Source organism: Gracilinanus agilis, chromosome 3, assembly GCF_016433145.1.
Source record: "Gracilinanus agilis isolate LMUSP501 chromosome 3, AgileGrace, whole genome shotgun sequence".
Taxonomy (NCBI): Eukaryota; Metazoa; Chordata; class Mammalia; order Didelphimorphia; family Didelphidae; genus Gracilinanus; species Gracilinanus agilis.
In genome coordinates this window covers 480,996,450-481,020,356 of record NC_058132.1, presented here as the reverse complement: position 1 = coordinate 481,020,356, position 23,907 = coordinate 480,996,450, and the positions used below count along the sequence as shown (strand labels likewise).

Below are 23,907 nucleotides of genomic sequence, written 5' to 3'. Positions count from 1 at the left end.
GGATCTTTCCTGGTGAGATGATCATTGTCTCATCTGGAGGGGCTCCCAAGATTTCCAGATTTGATAACTGTTAGCAGTCTATTTCCTCAAGACCCCAAAAGTCACTCCAAGGAACTACTGTCAAGAATTTGCTGTCATATCTTGTCCCTCAAGCCATAATGTGTTTTTTCCCTCTTTTTTCTCTTCCTCATCTTTCAAACAATAAAAGCGTGGCTAATTTCTGTATCTAATGGACTCCTCTCTTCTCTCTCTAGCAGAAAGGGTTACTTCTTCTGTTTCTAGCATCTTTCTCTCATTCAATTTGACTCTGGTCCAGTGGGGTCAGCCATTCGGAAGATAGTGGGTTGATAACTATAGCTTCTAGACAACCTCGTTTGATTCTGTAGGATAGAAAACCAAGACTACACAGCGTCACATGAATTGTTAGCTTTCCCACTGGAAATTGATGCAAGCAAGAAAATGCCATGGAGCACAGCTTCCGGTGCTTACAAACACCACCAAAAAAAGCTGATGGGTAACTAGAATCTATTCAATAGAGAACACATTAGCTATATTCTTCCCTTCTGATAACAGAAGAAACTGTTAACAAGTTAGTCAATCCTCATTAGAAGCCTCAATTTCTGTCAGCAAAGTCGTGGAGTGAAAGCCAACCCTCTGATTACCTCACGTTGGCAGAGTCCATTTTGTGTTATTTTCTGGCTAACAACGTGACAAGCGATTCATATCTTGATGGATTTCTTCTGTAACCCTCCTCATTCTACTTCATCCCAGTCAATCCCCCACACAACTGTATTCTTAATATTTACCAGATGTGCCCTACAGTCTGTGACAAGGAAGAGACCAAAGCAAGGTCAAAACACCCATATCTCTCTTATTTGGCTAAATTCAAGCTCTAACTTCACCATTTGGCATTTAAAATAGGTCTAGTCCAGGCTAGTTCTTCATTCTAACTATGTGTTTAGGAACTAGAAAATGGAAGAGGATATATATCCACCAGCAGAGTAAGGAGTCTTTTCCAGGATGGAAAATCCCTATTTCTAAGAATTGGGCAAATGGGTTTGATTCTGAGACGAATGCCTCTCAACTCCACAAGAAAGTGACTGACTCCCGAGAAATCCATTTGGCCCGAATCTGTCCAGGACAGCCCAGAATCTGCTGAATCTCTATACAAGAAAATCAGAGAAAGAGAAAGTTCCTATCCAAAATAACACAAAATGTCACCATAACTAAAATTTTAAAAAGATAACAGTAGCTCATTTACCATACATTAGTATAATTACAGTTAGGAAAAGGGGTAAATAATTGTCCCCATTTTACAGATGAGGCAATATCAAGGTTAAATGCTTTATAATAATAAGGCCACCTACAGTCTTTTGGCTCCAACTACAGGTGTCTTTCAGTTCCTAGAGAGTAAATAGGAAAACCTCAAGGACCAGAACTTTTCTAAAATTTGAATCACCCTCTATACCCAACAATGGTTTGCATACATAAGCCCTTAATAAAAGTTTACTAATTGCCAGACTATGTCTAACAATTATAACTCTCACCTTTTTCTAAGCCAGGTGTATTGCTTAGAAATATACTTCCTTTGGTGGCAGAATAGGGAATGGGATTGAGGAAGAGGGACAGAAGGTTAAGATTTAAGGAGACAGGGGCAGCTAGGCAGTTCATTGGAGAGCCAGGCCTGGAGGTAGAAAGTCCTGGATTCAAATTTTCCCAGGGCCACTTCCTAGCTGTGTCACCCTGGGCAAGTCCCTTGACCCCTATTTCCCAGCCCTTACCTCACTTCTGCCTTGGAACTGATACTTAGGATCGATTCTAAAACAGAACATAAAGGTTTAAGGAAGAAAAAAAAAAGATGTAAGAGGGCAGGGATAAAAATACATTAGGGGTGCACACTATTAAACTTTGAATGTGATCACTAATACTTAAATTAGAAGTAATCCAACAACTATTTACACTTATAGGCCATATTAAGAGCAATGTTACATAATTCCACAGCAGTAACATTTTTAGAAGATAATTTCTCAAGAGAATTTAGATCTCTCTGGGATTACTTCACAATTATAGGCACCTGTAACCTGTCAGATGTATTGCCATAGTTCTCCTACTGAGATTCTTGTGTCTAAAAATGTTAAGAAAACTTGACCCATTAGAAAAACAATCATGTAGCCAACCATCTAAATTCTTAAACACAATGTGTTTACATGACTATTCTTGGGGGGGGGGTCCTTTTAAGTAGCATATTACAAGAATTTTTTACTACACCTACAATCAAAGCCTATCTTGATGCCCCAGAAAGGTTATGACAGTGTTACAAAATTCAATTCAACAAACATTTATTAAAAGGAAGTGCTCACCTGTGGCTCCCAGAAGCCGTAGTGTGCACGGCAATCACACCCTAGTAAAACCATCTCAGCAGAATGGCCAAACCAGGGTCAGGGTATCTAACCCACTGGGGAATTAGGGTGAATTAGGTCTCCCCCTGGTGAAATGGGTGGATGAGAACAATTTGTTCCAAAGACCATGAAGGTGGATGAAGCAGGCACTGTGGAGTGCTTAGAGCTTGGTCAGACATCAAAGACATCAAAGTCATCCAGTGTACCCCAAACCATCACCAGTTGCCCTGATTTTTGTCTTGCCACTAGATTTGGAGGTCTCTGGCAGATAGACTGAGACAGGTATCTTTGTGCAACTTTGCCTCACTTTAATTCAATTCAATTTAGCAAGTCAAGACATCACCATGGAGTGTCACTAATCTTCAAAAATGAAGGATGAAATCTGGCCACTTCCTAGCTGTGTGACCCTCGGTGAGTCACTGAATCCCAATTGCCTAGCCTTTACTGTTCTTTTGCCTTGGAACCAATACTTAGTCAATTCTAAGACAGAAGATAAGGGTTAAAAAAAAAAAAAAGAACAGCAATTAAGTCCTTATAGTATGCCAGCCACTCTGTTAAGCCTCAGATATAAAGGCAAAAACATTATCCCTGCTCTCAAGAAGCCTCTACTCTAATGGAGATAACATGCAAATAACTAAGAACATGCAAGATGTAAAGATGTAGATAGTGCAAATGGAAAGTAATCTGAGAAGGATTCTGAGATACTTGCATGGAGATGGAAGATAAAATACATTATATGGGAAAAGCAATTAATAAAGTCGGCTTCAAGGTAGAATGGAGTTATGTTCAATCAGCCTAAAAGGATGGGCTAGATTGTCAGGGCTTTTAAAAGGAAAACATGGCAGGATGCAGCTCAGTGGCTCAGGGGACTGAGAGCCAAACCTAGAAACAGGAGGTCCTGGGTTCAAATCTGCCCTCAGACCTTTTCTATCTGTGTGACCTTGGGCAAGTCATTTAACCTTCATTGCCCAGCTCTTATCACTCTTCTTGCCTTAGAACCAATAGATAGTATTGATTTTAAGATGGCAGTGGTTCCCAAACTGTTTTGGCCTACCGCCCCTTTTCCAGAAAAAATATTACTTAGCGCCCCCTGGAAATTATGAAACTATTTATTGAACTCAGAATAGAATGTGATACAAAAAAAGTGTGGCCATCACCCCTCCCCTGGATCATTGCAGCACCCAAGGGGGGGTGTGGCGCCCACTTTGGGAATCACTGATTGTAAGGTAAGGGTTTTTTAAAAAAGTGAAACTGAAGAGTTTGTGTTTTATCCCAGAGGCAAGGGGAAGAGGGAGTACCTGAAGTTCCTAAGTAGGGAATTAACATTGTCAGATATCTGCTTTTTAAATATCTACTTGGCAGCTGTGTGCAAGATGATCAGAAAGGGAGAGATATGAAGCTAGCTCTTGTAGTAGTCCTTGCAAAGTGATGAAGGCCTGAGCAAAGAGAGTGGCTAGCCAAATTCTGATAGGTCTTACCAAAATTTAAAAAAAAAAAAAGGAAAGGAAATTAAAAAAAAAAAGGAAAACATTGAAAATAAAAAATAAAATGAAATGAAGTAAAATGAAAAAATGAAAAGAAATTTTAAAAACTTCAAGTACTCCAGCATCAAGATCAAAGTTCTCTCTTTGAGGTTCTCTCTTTACCTTTCCTTCATCATTTGAGCCTTCATATTGACCATTCTCCTCAAATTAATGCCTTCATTCTTTTCTCCTTTAGAAGACCTCATCTACTTAGAAAACAGATTAAAGTTTTCTAGCAGGCAAAGGCCTCAGAGTCAATCTAGTCCAACCAGTTCAATTTATATTTGAGGAAACTGAGGTTTAAAGAGATTAAGTTGCTAACCAAAGGTCACACATAGGCAGTAAACATCAGAGGCAAGACTCAAACCCAGTTTCTTTGACTCCAAAGCTATAATGCTTCTACCACACTACACTGCCTCCCCACAGTTTCTAATGAGCACTTATAAGCAGAATACCATTTTATTTCTCATTTTTACCTCTTCTTTACATCTAAGTCTAATCATTTCCATCTTTCTTTGGGATACTTCCACCTGGATATCATAAAATCACATCCAATTCAACAAAGTTAAAAGGAAACTAAATTTTCTCTAACACCATCAACCCCTCTTTCTGTTGTTGTTCCATAATTTGTTGTTCATGCTACCACAGCATCAAAGAGTAGGGTGGAGAGAGTCAGGTTTAAGGTTCAAGTCCCACCTCTGACATTTTTTGGCTATATCGTCCTGGGCAAGTTATTTAACCTTTCAGTATTTTAAGAAACTTTCTAAGACTATAGGATGCAGAGAAGATAATATTTTACATTGGTAGAGAGTTTCCTTATCTGAGAATTTTCTATAACAAACCAGATCAAAAGTCTGGTCCCTAAAACCACTACTACTACTATCATCACCACCACCACTTTGTTATTGTTCAATCATTTTAATCATGTTTGACTCTTTATGATCCCATTTGAAGTTTTCTTGGCAAAAGATACTGGACTGATTTGCCATTTCCTTCTCCAGCTCATTTTACAGATGAGGAAACTGAGGCAAACAGGGTTAAGTGACTTGTCCAGAATCACACAACTACTAACTATCTGAGGCCAGATTTGAACTCAGAAAGATGAATCTTTTGGCTTCAAGACCAACACTCTATCCATTATACCACCTTTCCTAGGTCCATCAATAGTACCAATATTCTCCTATTCAACCTTCAGGTGTACTAACTACATCAGAAGGACCCAACTCAAGCTGGAACAAATGTTATTGGAGGATATTTAACAAAATATTATATAACAAACTAGAACATAGATAATATTAATACGTAGTTTTCCAAGTAAAGCTGTAGTCCTCAGGGATTAGACACTGTTTAGTGGTCTTCATTTCTACTTGAGTTGACATCATTACAATAAAAAGGTATTAAATTTTAACTGGGGTTTTTCTACCCCTCCAAGAGGGAAAAAAAGTCAGAAACTTGAGAACATACCACTAGTGGTATGTAATACTACCAAACGTTCATTTCTTCTTTCCTAAATAAATGTGTTCTCTATAGTGCATAAATTAAATGAAATTTCCATATCTTTCTTTTAATAGATATTTTGGAATAGCTCTCAAAATCTGGAAGAATTTGATCAATACATAGAAACATGTAAAAACACTGTCAAGATGAATATTCTTCTCAGACTGCATTAGCTACTTCACAATCTCAGACTATATTAATGTATTCTGAGTTAAATATAACTGCCACATATGTCTATTTCTTGCAAAAAAAAAAAAGCCCCAATAACTCACCAAAAGACAAATCTAAACCCGTTTTTGCCTTTTCAATGGGGGGGACAGGTAGGCAGGATGGAGAGATTCTGAGCTCAAAAAATATTTAAATAAATTTTAAAACACTGAAAGTAAAATTTTAAAAGATTAATCTAATTTCATTAACAAATAAAAATTCATTCGGGGCATCTAGATGGCTCAATATATTGAAAATCAGGCCTAGAGATAGGAAGTCCTGGGTTCAAATGTGACCTCAGAAACTTCCTGGCTATGTGACCCTAGACAAGTAACTTAACTGTCTAGCCCTTATTGCCCTCCTGCCCTGGCACCAATACACAGTATTGATTCTAAGATAGAAAGTAAGATTTAAAAAAATTCAACAAGAATCAAAAGGCAAGAAAAAAATATGAATGATGAAATATAAATAATAAATTTAAAGCAATTTTCAGATAAAGAAATCAAAACTATCAATAAGTACATGAGAAAGTGTTCTAAATCTCTAATAATTAGAGAAATGCAAATCAAAACAACTCTGAGGTATCACCTCACAGCTAGCAGATTGGCTAAAATGAAAGAAGGGGAGAGTAATTAATGTTGGAGGGGATGTGACAAAATTGGGACACTAATGCATTGCTGATGGAGTTGTGAATTGATCCAACCATTCTGGATGGCAATTTGGAACTATGCTCAAAGGGCTTAAAAGACTATCTGCCTTTTGATCCGGCCATAGCACTGCTTGGGTTGTACCCCAAAGAGATAATAAGGAAAAATTAAAATTTCTTAGAATTATTATGAAAATAGTTTTGACTTTGAAGACCTCCTAGCATGGTTTTTGGGGATTCTCAGGAGTGCCCAGAATTAAGAATCAATAAACTAGGCAAAATTAGGACATTAATGCATTGCTGGTGGAGTTGTGAATTGATCCAACCATTCTGTATGACAAATTTGGGATTCAGATTTTTTTAGTTCTATTATGTGTGAAGAGATTAATGCTAATTCATCATAAATATCCTGATTTACATGTTTAATAACCTTCTTATATTACTATAAATTTGTGAATTGGATTCCTTGCTGGACAGGCTAATAAGATGTCATTTGGAACTTTGTAATATGAAGTTTACAAGTGCTAATTAAAATTGTTTATTCTCCCCTACCCCTGATTTCTTTTGCTCTAGTCTACTTGCATTTTGTTAAGGATTTTTTTTAACTTTTCTTTTTTTTTAGGTTTTTTTAAACATTTATTAATATTTATATTTTAGAAAAGTTAACATGGTTACATGATTTATGTTCTTACTTTCCCCTTCACCCCCCGACCTGCCCCCTCCCCTGGCCAATATGCATTTCCACTGGTTTTAACATGTGTCATTAATCAAGACCTATTTCCAAATTGTTGATAGTTGCATTGGTGTGGTACTTTCGATACCCAATCATGTCCTCATCAACCCATGTATTCAAGCAGTTGATTTTCTTCTGTGTTTCCTCTCCTGCTGTTCTTCCTCTGAATGTGGGTAGCATTCTTTTCCATAAATCCCTCAGAATTGTCCTGGGTCATTGCATTGCTGCTAGAACAGAAGTCCATTACATTCTATTTTACCACAGTATATTTTCAGGCAAAGAAATCAAAACTATCTCTGTATACAGTGTTCTTCTGGCTCTGCTCCTTTCACTCTGCATCAATTCCTGGAGGTCTTTCCAATTCACATGGAATTCCTCCAGTTTATTATTCCTTTTAGCACAATAGTATTCCATCACCAGCATATACCACAATTTGTTTAGCCATTCCCCAATGGAAGGGCATGCCCTCATTTTCCAGTTTTTTGCCACCACAAAAAGCGTGGCTGTAAACATTTTCGTGCAAGTCTGTTTATCTATGATCTCTTTGGGGTACAATCCCAACAATGGTATGGCCGGATCAAAAGGCAGGCATTCTTTTATAGCCCTTTGAGCATAGATCCAAATTGCCATCCAGAATGGTTGGATCAGTTCACAGCTCCACCAGCAACGCCCAATTTTGCCACATCCCCTCCAACATTCATTACTCTCCCCTTCTTTCATTTTAGCCATTCTGCTAGGTGTGAGGTGATACCTCAGAGTTGTTTTGATTTGCATTTCTCTAATTATTAGAGATTTAGAACACTTTCTCATGTGCTTATTGATAGTTTTGATTTCTTTGCCTGAAAATTGCCTATTCATGTCTCTTGCCCTTTTATCGACTGGAGAATAGCTTGATTTTTATACAATTGATTTAACTCCTTATATATGTATGACAAATTTGGAACGATGCCCGAAGGACTTTAAAAGACTGTCTACCTTTTGATCTAGCCATACCACTGCTGGGTTTGTACCCCAAAGATATAATAAGGAAAAAGACTTGTACAAAAATATTTATAGCTGCACTCTTTGTGGTGGCAAAAAACTGGAAAACGATGGTATGCCCTTCAATTGGGGAATGGCTGAACAAATTGTAGTATCTGTTGGTGATGGAATACTATTGTGCTAAAAGGAATAAAAAACTGGAGGAATTCCATGTGAACTGGAAAGACCTCCAGGAATTGATGCAGAGTGAAAGGAGCAGAACCAGGAGAATGTTGTACACAGAGACTGATACACTGTGGCACAATTGAATGTAATGGACTTCTGTACTAGCAGCAATGCAAAGATCTAGAGCAAGGCTAAGGGACTTATGAGAAAGAAAACTAGCCACATTCAGAGGAAGAACTGTGGGAGAAGAAATAAAGAAGAAAAACAACATGGGTTGATGGGAATATTATTGGGGATGTATACACTAAATAATAACTCTAGTACAACTATCAATAATATGGAATTAGGTCTTGATCAATGATACATGTAAAACCCAGTGGAACTGTGTGTCGGCTAAGGGGTTTTAGGGGGATTTGGGGGAGAGGGAAAGAACATGAAATATGTAACTATAGGAAAATATTCAAAATAAAAACTTAAATAAATAAAATAAATACATTTAAGGAAGGCAGCTATTCTATCAATTGTATTGGTTTTCTAAACATGGCAACTGAACACTAAGCTTAAAGGTTAAGCTCTTAGAAGGAAATGTGCATTCATACAAACATTGACTAACATGTCACAAGCAACAAAAATTCTAGATTCTGGTGAAAAGGATATATAAGGTGGAATTGCTGCATCCCTGCCATCAAAGGGTCCAGGGTCTAGTACTGGGTATGAGACATATGCAAAAATAATAATGATAATAATAAAAGGTAGCATATAGTTCAGCATAGAAGTATATCAGTAAAACAGTCACTTCACAAGACACTTCTGGAAAGTTCAAGAAATAAGAAGTAAAATCACAGAAGCCCATTTGAGATGGGATATTAGCAAAAAAAAATGTGGATGAACAGTGGAGGTAGTAGTAATGGTATGGTGGCAAAGACTGGTTTGAGTTCTGGCTCTGACATTTATTAAAGTTAAGTAATTTTACTTTTTTGAGCCTCAATTTCTTCATCTTTAAAATGAGGCTAATACTTGCACTGCCCAAAAAGGTTGTGGTTAGAAAAACACTTTGTAAGCTTCAACACAGAATACAAATATAAGCTACATGTAAATACAAAAGGTACAGAGAAACAAAAAAAAAATCTAAGGAATATAGATGAATGAATTATATAATTAATCCCTTAATCACTATCTTTATTATTGGCCAGGCTCTGTGCTAAGTCCCTACATTCACTAGGGAGCCAAACACAAGTAAGCAAGACAGTCTCTGACCTCAAGAAGTAAACATTCTAATAAGGGACAGCACCTTAAATATTGGTTGGAGGGCAATGGAACAAGAAGTAAAAAGGCTTGGAAAAGGCCAGGAAGTCATGAGGAGTCCTGATTCCCAGAAAAGGTAAGGTGAAAGCTCATGTATCTGGGCCCTAGACAAAGTCTCAGGGGCAGAGTCCAGAAATGATGGAAAAGGAATGAAGAGGATGACTTGAGTGAAGATAGAATGATTTGGAGATGACCCAGAAGTGATCTGAGACAGGGAGTGGGAGAATGCTGATTCTTGTACTACATGGATATAACTATAATATTTTTATTTAAAAATTTATTTGAACCTTTTTCAGAAGAATGAGCTGTCCACTACTACATTGTTGGTGGAATGATGAAAAGATCCAACCATTTTGGAGAGCAACCTGGAATTATGCCCAGAGTTATGAAACTGTATATCCTTATACCGTTTAGCCAGCAATACTGCTATTGGGTTTATTTCCTAAGGAGATCAGGGAAAGGACTTATATGTTCTAAAATATTTATAGCAGCTCTTTGTGGTGGCAAAGAACTGAAAATCGAAGGGATGCTCATCAACTGGGGAATGGCTAAATGAGTTGTGGCATAGAATTGTGATAGAATACTACTGTACCATAAGAAATGATGAGCAGAATAATCTTAAAAAATGGAAAGACCTTCATGAAATTATGAAAATCAAAATGAGCAGAATCAAGAGAACATTATACACAGTCACAAAATTAATGTTTGAAGAATAATGTGAATGTCAGCTCCAGAGAAGGCACCAATAAATATAAATACATAGTTTATAATTTTTTTTCTCAAATGATGCCTTTTCTTGTACAGGCAGAAGAAAGAGGGAGATAACTGGGAATTTTAATGTAACCAATGAACAAATTAATTAATTAGATTCACAAACAATAAAAAAGAATGATGGGTCAATGAAGATAGAACCAAAATAATTTCTTTGGTATAAATAACCCTTTTAAACAAGACTACTTATGAAGATTAATTTGCCCAAACTCTTAACAATACTTCCAAGAAATGCCATCAGTTTTTTAAAGGACGTAAACACAAGTTGACCTTTATCATATACTCCTTTAAAAAAAAAACATGTAAGTTGCAATATATAAGAAAAAACTTGTCTTTGATATAAGGAAGTCACATGAAAACATACTACCTAACAGCCAATGGATCCTATGAAACTATCTATCATGTATTTCAGTGAAATGTAAGAGGGGACAGTTTCACTTCCGTAGAATTGTGTTATAAAATCTATGTTGGCAATTGGCCAAACCTGACAAGTTGGGGAGGGGTACTGTGATTTTCAAGCAGAATTTGTTATGATGAATTAGGATTGTTTTTCATGACCAACTACTTTGGTCAGCACAATCTATAATAATGATGAGGCTTTTCTCTGCAGCTGACATTTGTCAAGGGTTCTACTAGATAACTCTCAAGACACACACAAGGAAGCCTACCAAGAAGTCACATAAACCTGGGTCAGACCAAAAATATTCACTGAGCTGAATAACAAAAGAAAAGAGAGATTTTGCCAATGAAGAAGTGTTCATTTGTTTTTAACCCTTACCATCCATCTTAAAATCAATATTGTGCATTGGTTCCAAGGCAGAAGAATGGTAAGGACTAGGCAATGGGGGTGGGGGGGGGGGTAAGTAACTTGCCCAGGGTTACACAGCTAGGAAGTGTCTGAGGCTGGATTTTAATCCAGGACCTCCCGTCTCTAGACCTGACTCTCTATTTTAGACTCTGCTGTTAATTTTTTGACTAGGCAGACAAAAAGAAATTCTATCTGAAATTTCTGCTTATGGACCCAGAATTAAACTTTGGCTACTACATTCATCTGTCAATTACTAATTTCAGATAACTAGGAATGTAGAGGAAGCTAGGGACCACAGTAGATAAAGCAATGGGCCTGGAGTCAGGAAAACCCAAGTTCAAATTCAGTCTCAGAAACTAGCTGTGCAATCCTGAGGAGACAACGTAAACTGTATTTGCCTCAATTTCCTCCCTTGCAAAATGGCACCTAATAGCACGTAATAGCACCTCTATCCCAGGATGATTGTAAGGTACAAATGAGAAAATATTTATCAAGTGCATGAGTGGCACACAGTTGGGACTTCTAAAATGCTTATTCTATACTTTTATTCCCCCAGTCTTGTTTACCTAAGCTTTAATTTTGCTTTTTTTTAAATTTTAAATTAAATTACAAATTTAAATTAAATTTTAAAAATTCATTTTAATGACCATATTTTAATTTTTCATTGCAATCTAAGCATCAACATAACACACACAAGTACACACACACACATCAGTATGTGAAATCTAGGGTAGATTAACAACAAACTCATAATACCAACAAAGTGGTAATAAGAGGAGGGGGCGGAATGATAGAGGAGGTTAAAAACAGCGGAAGGATAGGGTGGCAAAAAAGAACTAAATATTCTGGCACCAAATTAGTTGTTATAAAAATATTATGGGGGAAGTGAAACTACTGTATACATGAGTGAAGTTAATTGGACCCAGTCTGTTTATAGCACCTTCCCCCGCCTCAAAAGAAGAGCTGGCCCCACTAAAACATTTGCTAATTATACTGCAAAGCATGACTGCCCCAGTGTTACCACAGCGCTTAATCACCAGATACTTCTACAATATTTGGAATCTCCCTTCCCTACTGAGTTGGTGGGATTGTTTTTCCCCTTATGAGTAGCTGGAAGTTCAAGAGGAACAAACCAATGTCATCTATGGCCCCTTGGAGATGGATACTCCCAGCATTCCCTGGATCAAGAGGCATGGAGTGGGTGTATAAGGTACTAGTAGGTGTATGAGCTCACTATGCTGGGGAAATAAGCACCAGCTGAGCCTTTTCAGCCCACGAAAACGACTTCTAACACAGGTTACTATACTTTACTTGTGGGATGTGGGGCTTTCTCCTCATCCCCCCATCCCCAAAAGAACAATTTTATAATGGAGTTTGCAACAGTTTAATTGTCAGAGAAAGCTGATCTCACTCTAGTATTTAAATAATGAGGGTGGTAGGGAGCAAATCAGGTGCCTTCTTTGGTGGATCTTAAAGGACAGGCTAATAAATTTAAAGGGCTGCTTTGTGGGGGGGGTGTGTGGAGGGGTCAACAGGACTGAAACTGAAGCCCTCTGCCTTCATCCTCATAAAAAACTGAAGAGATTAGAACAAAATTCAATCCAACAACCTTATGTGCATTACACTGTGTTAAGCCCTAGGAATATAAGGGGGAAAAAAGGGATCAAAACAGCCTCTATCTAGAGAGAACTTAAATTCCACTAGCAAGAAACAACAGGATAAGTAAAGACAAAGTAATTTAAGAGAGAGAAGGTGTACCACTAGCTGGGGCATGGAAGAAAAGAGAAAGTTAGGAAGGGGCATCTGTCCTGCGCTCTGAAAGAAACAAAGATATGGAGGTGAGGACGGAATGCATTACAGATATGGAAGATGATCTATGTAAAGGCACAATCATAGAAGACAGAACTTCATGTCTGAACAATGGCTAGCAGCCCGGTTTGACTGGATCAGAGAATACAAAAAGGGGAATTAACATGAAATAATACTGGAGAGATCCTCGAGATATGAGTTATACAGAGTGTTTCAAATACCAAGGTAAGAAAATTTCTCTTTTATCCTAGAAACAATAGGGAGCAATTGAAGATTTCTTGGTAGAGGAATGACATGTTCAAGTGTCTGTTTGAGGAATATCTTCAGCAGCTGTGTGAAGGACAGACTGGAGAAGTGAGAAATGAGAAACAAAAAGACATTCAGAGACTACTATCAATTATGTAGGAAAATGGTTCCTGTAAGGCAGAAGTTTGGGGCATTCATAGGGGAGGTCATTTTTTTTTCTGAAAGTTTGACAATTATGATTAAAGTCATGTCCTCACAAGATATTAACGTGTGGTCTAAAATACATGGCTATAGTACATTTACTTTGGTCTTTTTGCTTCTTAATACCTAAAGAGGGATTGTAAACATTTGTTCGGCAAAGATTCTAATTTCCCCTGGGTAAGACAAGAGAAAAGGAGTTCTGGAAAATGATGCTTTGTTCATACTTTTGATTTGGACATTTTTCATTCTCATACCTGTCACAATTATCTTCCAAGAGAAACTGGATAATTATCTGATGCATTGACAACAGTTTTATCTAAAAATCATGATAGTTAACAGAAGACAAGAATACCTGGAAAAGAGAGATTTTGCCTGTCCTTGTACAGATCCCATCCATGTTCCCATGTCTACAAACATGCTCATCCAATGTCACTTCTCCATCTAGCTGATCACAACACAGGCTAATACAAAATGACAGTTAACTAGTTTTGTTATCCCAACACCAACCAACAATCATAAGGAAATAGAGACATGGTAAAAAGATTTTTAGGGAGATTCCCATGCATCCTACTGAAATTTTTGCTTTGTTTCCAATTTGGTGGGAGGTTCTAGTGAAATGAATGTTAACAGTACTCTGTTAGAACCAGTACTCTGCATCGTGACACCAGTGACTAAAAGCAGACTGAGATGAGTTTAAAAAACATCAGCAGAGGAAAATTCCACAGCTTATTGTTAAAAAAAAATCTTTAACACTCATCTCACTCCTGAGCAGGGAATGCTAACGAGAAAATAAATTAAATTGCCCACTTATTTTCATCCAGGCACTCACTTTCATATCTGTAGACCTGGGAAACTAATGGAGCTTTTATCAGGCACTTTACCCTATACAACAGAGCTGGCCTAGCTGCTGGAAGGTAAAAATATTTCTCCCATTACCTACACATACCAAGAGATAATTTGGTTCATTTGTATTCAGGCTGAGACAAAAACAGGTGATCTCCTTAAATGACAGGGTGCTTGAATTCTCCCAACACAATTTGCCCCAGAAGCCTCCCGGGCACCTGCAGTCCACTGCATCAGCCATTAATTATCTTTTTTTCCCCTCGTTCTTTTTTCTAAAAAACATTTGTTTGTAACATTAAAATACTATTAACTCCCTCTCCTCCACCTATCAGAAAAGGCATCTTTTGGCAAAAATCTATTTTGTATGTATGTATATGTGCCTTTACATACATACATATAAATATATATAAATACACATATAAATTATGTCTTACTTATTTCTACTTATCAAGAAGTGTTCCTTAATTATCCAAGATTCAGATATAACTCCATACAGTATAACAGTTAGGCACAACGTACATGCCCAGACCTACATTTTTCAGTAACCTCCCTCAGCTTTACATCAGGTCAGGTTACTGTGTAAGACCTGTTTGGGCATCTGATTCCACAAAACTGGAGGTTTGGAAAAGGATGCTCCAACCTTGTCTCTTACAGAGTTTCAGGGCAATTGCTTGGTAGCCAATGAGCTCTAGCTCCTTAATAGCAGCAAACCAGCAGCCCTGGGTCAGTCAGTACCGGGGCCAGTGTAAGATTCACATTAAAGTTTCAAAGACCTGCTTTCCATTCTGAGAAGAGAATCTGATGGAAACTGGCAAGGGCTCGTAGGGCCAAATGTCGGGGAGCCCTTTGTAAACAGTGCCTCTTAGCCCCATTACAAGCTAACCGCATCACCTAAGATTTTTATTGCATTCAATACAATTCCACAAGTGCCTTTGTCTACTGTGATGATTTGGGAGTCAAGGGATTCCACTTTGTATTCGGTCATTGAAATGTGGATCTGAATTCACCTCGGTGCAGGGATTCAATTTCTCCTTTGCTACTATACAACGCTGCACTGACAGTCAACCCCACCCTTCCTAAGTAAGGGTTCTCAAGAAGGCACATTAGTAATTGAAATCACTACTCTTTTGATCAGACACTTGAAGCAATTAGGAGGGATTTTACAAAGCTGAGATACAGGAAAAATCTATTTAACGAACACCGAACAGTTCACTCCGTCTTGGAGACAGAGTCCAGGCACTTGCTCAAGTCCTAAGTGAGACACAGCTGTCTTATCTCCCAGATCAAGGCCCAAGGCTAAGTGGTTTTCTAAAAAACCACTGGCTACTAAAACAAGTAATGCATTACTGCTCTATTATATTGTGCTAGCCTCGCTCAAGGACTTTGGGAGCATCCGGATAAAAAGCTAGTGAATTTCACTTGCTAGATTTCTCCTCCTTATTAGGAGTCTTTCCCCTCCAGGTATATACACTATGACAAAGGAGATGAACATGATTCATTTGCCTTCCATTTCGTGATCAAAATAACACAGATTAAAAAGAAATAACAGAAACGGACCTCATACACTGATTAATCTTAGCGAGCTATTATGGTTGCATGCTTCCAGTAGGCCCTACAAGACATAATCTAGGAGTTCTTGCAATGCAACACTTCTTTCTCATCCCCACTGAAGGCTCCCCTAACCCACCCATCTATCCCTCAGAAGGTGAAGTTATGGAGGGAAAGGGGGATTGCAAAGAAGAGAAAGAAGCCACTACTAATTAGGTCATCAAATCCACACCCACAGACCCACGGCATCCAGGACTAGATTGTCTCTAGGAGACTACAGATAATACTGTCAAACCTGTAAGTGGAAGCCAAAAGGGATGCACTATTTATTATTATTATTATTATTATTATTATTATTATTATTATAGAAGGGGTCATCCAAAGGCAGAAAATCATCTAAAATGTATGTCTTAGGAAGCAGCAGGTTGGGAATCCAGCTACGATCAGAGCGGCAAAGCCCCCTAATCTCAGGCTCAACATCGGGGCCAGTGGGGGAAAAGGAATAGAGGGACATTTACGAGGGAAAGGAACAGAAGGGGCGGAGAAGAGCCGAAGCTCAGGGTCCAGTGCACGCCCACATCCCTCAAGCAAGGGATAGCTCCCAAAGCTGGCCCAAGGTGAGGGGGGCAGACACCTCCTCCTCTCCCAGGTTTTTGCGCCCCTCCAGGCTGCAAGAGCCAGGGGTGCACGCCCTGCACCATCTCCAGGGTCCTCTCGCCAGGCCGGAATTTCAGGTTGGGATGGGGGATGGGGGCGGCGCTCGGGGGTCTCACCATAAATCATAGCCAGGCCGGTCTCATGCAGGAAGCGCACCCGGCGGTGTTTGAAGAGCCAGATGGTAAGGATGGTGAGGGTGAGGAGCAGGATGAACGTCAGGAGGCTCACGCTGTCCTGCCGGTGGCTCTCCTCCGCCTCCTTCTCAGTGGCGATCTCCTCCATGGCGCCACTGTCCTCAGCGCGCAGACCCCTGCACAGCTGCAGCAAAAGCAGCAGCAGCACAGGCGGCAGCGGGCCGGGAGCCGTGGGAAGCGGTGGCACCATGGCCCCACTGGGGCAACCTGGGAGCGCTCTGCCTTTGGCTTCCCCGCCCTCCTGCCCGGCTTGCCGAGCTGGGGAGGTGCAGCCGCTGCCTCCAAACCGCCCCTGCTGCTGCGGGTCCTACTCCCACTGCCTGCGCCGCGGCAGCTCGGCGCTCACTCCAGCACCCAGAGGGGATCCTCCTGCTGCTGCTGCGGCTGCTCCTGCTCCTGCTCTTGCTTTCGTTGCTGCTTCGGCTGCTCCTGGGGCTGCGGCAGCCCCGCCTCCCGCTGCTGTCGCCACCTGGAGAGGGAGGAGGAAGCTCAAGTGCGCAGGATCCCCAAACCCCTCCCACCGCCCCTGCGCCGGGGCTCCGCGGGCTGGAGAGCAGCTAAACGCCGGCTCGGCGTGGCCACTCCCGGAGACCGCGCGATCGCTCGCTCCCTCGCTCGCTCCGCCTCGGAACTGCTGCCTCATTTCCCACCGCCTGTTCCGAGCGAGCGCGCCCTGGGTCCTGGGAGCTTCAGCCGCCTTCCGGATGCTCCGCTGCAGGGCTAGGCAGACTTTGTGTCCCCGGACCATTCAAGCACCCGCGGTGCAAGGTGATTTGCTTGTTTCTCAATCAGGGATATTTAGGTCCACGGATAAATTTCAGGAGCTCCGTGCACTTGAGACGTGGAAAAAAATTACATCTTCATTTTCACTAACCTCTTGACTGAAATTTGGCAATCCTTCAATTATGAATGTAGGGATCGCCCCCAGTAAGTAGTAGGAGCCTAATAAATACTAGTTGACTTTGGACTTCACCAGACTACCAGAGGGATGGGTTCAGGATACAAAAAAAGGCTATGGATTCCTGCTCAAAATCCTTCCCAAAGATGTGGATTAGTGCCTTACTTTGCAATCAAGGGTTTGACTCCACCCTTCCCGCTCCCTAAAATAGAGGGGGGAAGAGCCCAGCTTGCAAAGACTTCATTCTTTGCTGTTCTTGACGTGGCACAATCTTTAGACTTGAAAGAGACTCTGGTGATAAGAGGACCAAGTTGAGAACAAGATCCCTGGCTTCTCTTTCTTGATCTTCCATCTAATTAGTTGTGTGACCTTGAGCAAAACCGGATTCTCCCTGGGCCTCAGTTTCCACCTCCGAAGGATGAGGGTGGGTCGGGAAGAAAGTGTGTAAGTGTGATTGCTGGTATTAATAGTGGTTGCAAGGTAGGACTTCATGGAGATCTGCTGGATTTCAAAACAATCCTCGGGTTTTCTTTGGCCAGAATCCTTGGTGGCAAAGGATTCAGAGGAAGAAAGAGAAGGGAATCAAGGTTAAAATCAGTGTTTAGTGAGTAACTAAACCTGTTTCTTAATCTTCCAGGGTTATCCCTAATAAAATTAAGTAGTGTGTGACTGTTTGTATACAAAAGGCTCTTTACTTATTATATTATGTCATTTACCTCTGCACTACAAACTCTAGAAGGGAGGTATTATATTATTCCCATTTTACAGAGGAATCTGAAATCCACAGCTGCTAAATAATTTACTCAAAGTCAGGAAGTGTGAGAGGTGGAATTACTGGAACCCCTGTTTTTCTGACTCCAAAATCCAGTGCTCTGTACTACACATCTACCTCTTGGATCCCATAGAATTTGGCAATGGATCCTAAGTTGGTTAAGATAAAGGAGACTGAAAGTAGGGTTAGTTTAGTCCATGGTAGAAAGATGGGGAAGAGGCCCCATAAGTTAGAAATTGATGCTTTGCAGCCTATACATTCTTTCTGGAGAGCTTTGAGCAATATTGTGAAGAGACTGAAGATAGCTCATCAGTACCCCCAAGACATTTATAGGACCCTTCCTCTTGACTTCTAGCTATCTTGTAGGTCTTTGGAGCCACGTAATCTGATAAACCAAATTAAAAGCAGGTAATAATATCCCCCTTGTCTGATATCCCTTCCAGCAGGAGTAGCATTTTAAGGTAGAATTCAAGAGAGAGATCAAAACTTATATTCCATTACTCACATTTATAAGGAGCTAAATCAGTTGTAGAAAAAAGCAAGCCATCCCCCAATTGATAAATGGGCAAGGGGCAATAATAGGCAATTTTCAGATAAAGAAATCAAAACTATCAATAAGCACATGAGAAAGTGTTCTAAATCTCTTATAATTAGAGAAAGGCAAATCAAAACAACTCTGAGATACCACCTCATACCTAGCAGATTGGCTCAAACAACAGCAAAGGAAAGTAATAAATGTTGGAGGGAATGTGGCAAAATTGGGACATTAATTCATTGCTGGTGGAGTTGTGAACTCATCCAACCATTCTGGAAGGCAATTTGGAACTATGCCCAAAGGGCTTTACAAGACTGTATGCCTTTTGATCCAGCCATACCACTGCTGGGTATACCCCTAAGAGATAATAAGGAAAAAGACTTGTACAAAACTATTTTTAGCCACACTCTTTGTGGTGTCAAAAAATTTGGAAAATGAGGGGGTGTCCACTGTTTAAACATTTACACCCTACTTTATTAATTTATCTACAACACCATCAATTGGGGAATGGCTGAACAAATTGTGGTGTCTGTTGGTGATGGAATACTATTGTGCTGAAAGTAATAATGAACTGGAGGAATTCCATGTGAAGTGGAAAGACCTCCAGGAATTGATGCAGAGTGAAAGGAGCAGAACCAGGAGACCATTATACACAGAGACTGATACATTATGGCACAATCAATTGTAATAGACTTTTCTACTAGCAGCAATGCAATAATCCAAGACAATTCTGAGGGACTTATGAGAAAGAATGTTATTCACATCCAGAGAAAGAACTGTGGAAGTAGAAACACAGAGGAAAAACAACTGCTTGATCACATGGGTGGATGGGGATATGATTGGGGACATAGACTCTAATGATCACCCTAGTGCAAATATCAATAATACAGAAATAGGTCTGATCAATGACATATGTTAAACCCAGTGTAATTGGTCATTGACTGTGGGAGTGGGGTGGGAGGAGGGAAGAGAAAGAGCATGAATCATGTAACCATGGAAAAATATTCTAAATTAATTAATTAAATGAATTTTTTCAAATTAAAAAAACAAACAAACTTATCTTCCAGGACTGTGGAACTTGGGGTGGGAGATATTTTTGGTTATAAGGACTTTTTTTCCATCTCAACCAGATAGTGCTTAGAACCCTCTCTGTAGAAGAGGTTTGGCTTTGACTTAGTGAAAGCTTCCTGATGTAGAGGAAGTGGCCTGTGAGTCCCCCCCAAAAAATGTAACCTTAGAAGCTGAATAAACAGAGCTATAGGTGTAATAAGGATTATTGATCCTTATAGATTATTGGTATTGGTATAGGTATCTCTACATAGGTCAAGTAAGTAGTGACAGACCCTTTTGGATGGATTTTCTTGAACAACAGGATGGGCCCCAATGATTCTCTCATGAAGAAAGTCTCCATTATTTGACATTTCCTGCTTAAACAGAATATTCTGATGAGATTAATTACAATGAAAACACTGAAGCAAATTTGATCTTTAGCAACACCCAAGACCCCAAGTATAACATATTCTTCCCACCACCACCATCTCCATCACTGGACATCCAGTTCCTATTACTCAACTTTCCCAGATGAGGAAAGTGGCTCAGCAGCATTCTCATTAGCTTTAATGGTAAGTTGACTTTGTGTAAAACCATATGCAGTTCTGTGTGTATTTCTCTGTGTTTTGGATCCTTATAATCCTCCTGGAAACTTTCCAAAAGCTGTACTAATTAAACTTGGTTCCAGATTTATTGATCTCTGGTTAAATGGGCCAAGGTGGGAAGAATTATTAGTCTCTAGAAGGAATTTAGGACAAGAGGGTTGAAGGATTCCCAGACACCTAGCTACTCTGCACCATTCCATTCAGGAACTCAAAGTCCATACAGTTTATATAAACTTCCAATTGAAATTCCAAATGCTGAAATTACTGAATGAACTGTGGAGATACCATATAAGAGCAAAGATAATTTAAGTTCCTGGGAACTGACCAAAATCTATGATTCACCAAAAATATGGATAATTTATCACACTCTAAAAGGAAACTTTACAAATTAGTCAGTTGACCAACATTTATTAAGCTCCTTCAATGTATCATGCATGCACTGTTTTAAGCACTGAGATTATAGGAAAATGATCTGTTGAAGTTTTTTTCTTATAAATCAGGGTATTCTAAACTCATTTTGAAAACTGGTGTGTAATAATGAATTGCTTTATTGGTCAGTCATTTCCAATTGTGTCTGACTCTGTGTGAATGATTTGGGTTTTTTTTTGGTAAAAATACTAGAGTGTTTTCTTATCTCCTTCTCTAGTTCATTTTCTAGATGAGAAAAATGAGGCAAACAGGGTTAAGTGACTTTTCCAGGATCTCTGAGGCTGGATTTGAACTAATAAAAATGAATATTCCTGATTCCAAGTCCAGTGCTCTATCCACTACACTACCCAGCTGGTAGATAAATAATAAAGGTCCTGTGACAAAAAAAAGAATAGCACATGTACACCAAAATATTTATTCTAGAAGTTTTTATAGCAGTAAAAAACTGGAAACAAGAGAGATGCCTATTGATTGGGGAAAGGCTAAAAAAAGTATGTACATGAATGTAATGGAATATTATTCTGAGGGGGGAAATGATGAATATGACAAATGCATAGAAACTTGGGAAGAAAGTGAAGGGAGCTAAACAAAAAAAAAACCTAATATACACAATGACAACAGTGTAATGGAAAAAAGGAAGGAAACCAACATTTACTATATGCTGGACACTATACTAAGCAATTATAGATATCATCTCATTTGATCCATGCAACAATCCTATGAAGTTAGGTGTTATTACCCCCATTTTACAGTTGAAAAAACTGAGGTAGACAGCCATTCAGTCACTTAACCAGGGTCATCCAGCTTAGTCAGTGTCTGAGTCTGGATTTGAATTCTGGTCTTTCTGACTCCAGGTCCAGCACCCTCCACTATATTACCTACTTGCCTCTAGAGCAGGGGTCAGCAACGTATGGCTCTTTCTGCAGGAGCCATAAAGTCAATTTTATTTTAGTTGCTGTTACAGGAGTGCCTCATCCTAAACTTACAGAAAATGACTCAAGCTTCCTATTATGCTTAGAAGATTGAGGCCATTCTACAAGAATACCCTTAATTCTTCAATTCTCAATTCTTCTCAATTCTCGAATTTCTTCAGTTCTCAGAATTTCCTGGTGTCATCACTCTTTCTCTCTTCTCTCAGATTTCAGAAACATATTCCTCTCTTCTAAGGCTAATTCTTCTACTTATGCCCATGATCCCATCTCAGTCTATCTCCTCCTATGCATTTTTCCCTCATCCAGCATTTCTTCCTCCCTCCTATGCATTTTTAATCTTTTTTCATTTTCTACTAGCTTCTCCTACCTGCCTTTAAATATTCTTGTCCCTTTCCATCCTAAAAAAAAGCCTTTCCTTAACCTTTCAACCTCTTTTAGCTACTGTCTCATTTCTCTTTTACATTCTGCCTTTTTATTTCTGGAAAAAGGTGTTTACCGCTAATTTCTTTATGATTTGCTCTCTCCTGAACCCCTTGCCATCTGGCTTCTTCTACCACTTTTAATTGTTCTTTCACAGATCATCAATGACCAAATCACAAAGTCTAATGGGCTTTTTTCAGGTCTCATCCTCCTAGACATCACTAAATTATTTGAGAATGTTGACCATCCTCTCTTCACTCTTGATTTCAAGGAACTAGGTATGCCTCCTGTCACTCCATCACTCCTTCTGTATCTCCTCTCCTGCCTCCTTGGCCTCTTCCTGGCCCTTTAAAAATTCTGTTCTATCCTTTGCCCTTCTCTCTCAGTGAATTTTCTCTCTTTATCAGTGCAACTCACTCCCATGACTTCAACTACCAACTCTGCATGTGATTTTTTTTAAATTTTTATTTTGAATATTTCCCATAGTTAGATATTTCATGTTCTTTTCCTCTCCCGCAAGCTCCCCTAACCCCCCTTAGCCGATGCCCAATTCCACTGGGTTTTACATGTATCATTGATCAAGACCTAATTCCATATCATTGATAGTTGGACTAGAGTTATCATTTAGTTAGTGTCTACATCCCCAATAATATCCCCATCAGTCCATGTGTTCAAGCAGTTGTTTTTCTTCCCACAGTTCTTTCTCTGAATGTGGCTAGTTTTCTTTCTGATAAGTCCCTCAGCCTTGCTCTGGATCCTTACATTGCTGCTAGTAGAGTGGTCTGTTATGTTCGATTGTACCACAGTGTATTAGTCTCTGTGTACAATGTTCTCCTGGATCTCTGCATGTGATTTCTAAATCTATAACTAACTCAAACTTCTTGTTCAGGATACAATCCCACAAAGCAATGCTTATTCCAGGATATTTTCAGTGGAATGTCCCATTTCCATTTCAAACCAAATAAGTTAAGAAGAGCTTGTTTTCCTCTTATTTTCCCGCTTGCCCTTTTCCTTCACTATTTCTGTCTGGGTCACTGCCATTTATTCAGTCTCCCATGTTAAAAAACATTGGTCCTATCTTTGATTTTTTTTATTCTTTCATTTCTCATTTCTATGTGGTTACTTAGTTAGATGAAGTTTGACCCTGTCTTCTGAATCAGTCTAGTATTGCAGTCACCATCCTGATATCACCTACTCTGACAATTGTTAGTCTCTAAAGTGACCTTTCTAAGCCAACTCTCTCCCTCCTCCAATTCCTCTTTTATTTTGCTATCAGTCTGGCTGTGCGAGTTGGACTATAAGGAAAGGTGACAGAATCAATGTTTTCAAATTGTGGCACTAGAGAAGAATTTTGAGAGTCCTTTGGACAGCAAGGAGATCAAATCAGTTAATATCCAAAGAAATTAATTCAGACTGTTCACAGGAAGGTCAAATACTGGAGATGAAGTTTAAATACATAGGCCACATAATGAGAATACAAGAGTCCAATGTATTTTTTTAAAGAAGAGAAATGAAGAAAGAGAAGAATAAAGAAAGAAGAGAGAGGCTAGATGAATAGAGAAAGAGGAGAGTCAGAGAACAAGAGGAAAGATGGAGAAATGAAGAGACAGAGAACAAGAGGAGAGATGGAGAGACAGAGAATAAGAGAAAATGAAATGGAATCCTGTGCAATAATTAAGCTTGCCTCTCCCCTCAAAAAGAGATCAGTGCTTGAACACATGGGTTGATGCAGA

The 23,907-nt window shown here is 39.3% G+C and overlaps 1 protein-coding gene across 1 annotated transcript in view; it reads right to left on the bottom strand.

The window, feature by feature from the left end:
- The window catches only part of SLC9A7 (solute carrier family 9 member A7), a 212,253-nt gene extending 195,530 nt beyond the window's left edge, over positions 1-16,723 (bottom strand). The window contains exon 1 of the mRNA XM_044670403.1: positions 16,456-16,723. Coding sequence (XP_044526338.1) covers positions 16,456-16,723 — 268 coding nt within the window. The remainder of the gene's footprint in view (positions 1-16,455) is intronic.
- Positions 16,724-23,907: the final 7,184 nt, after the last annotated feature.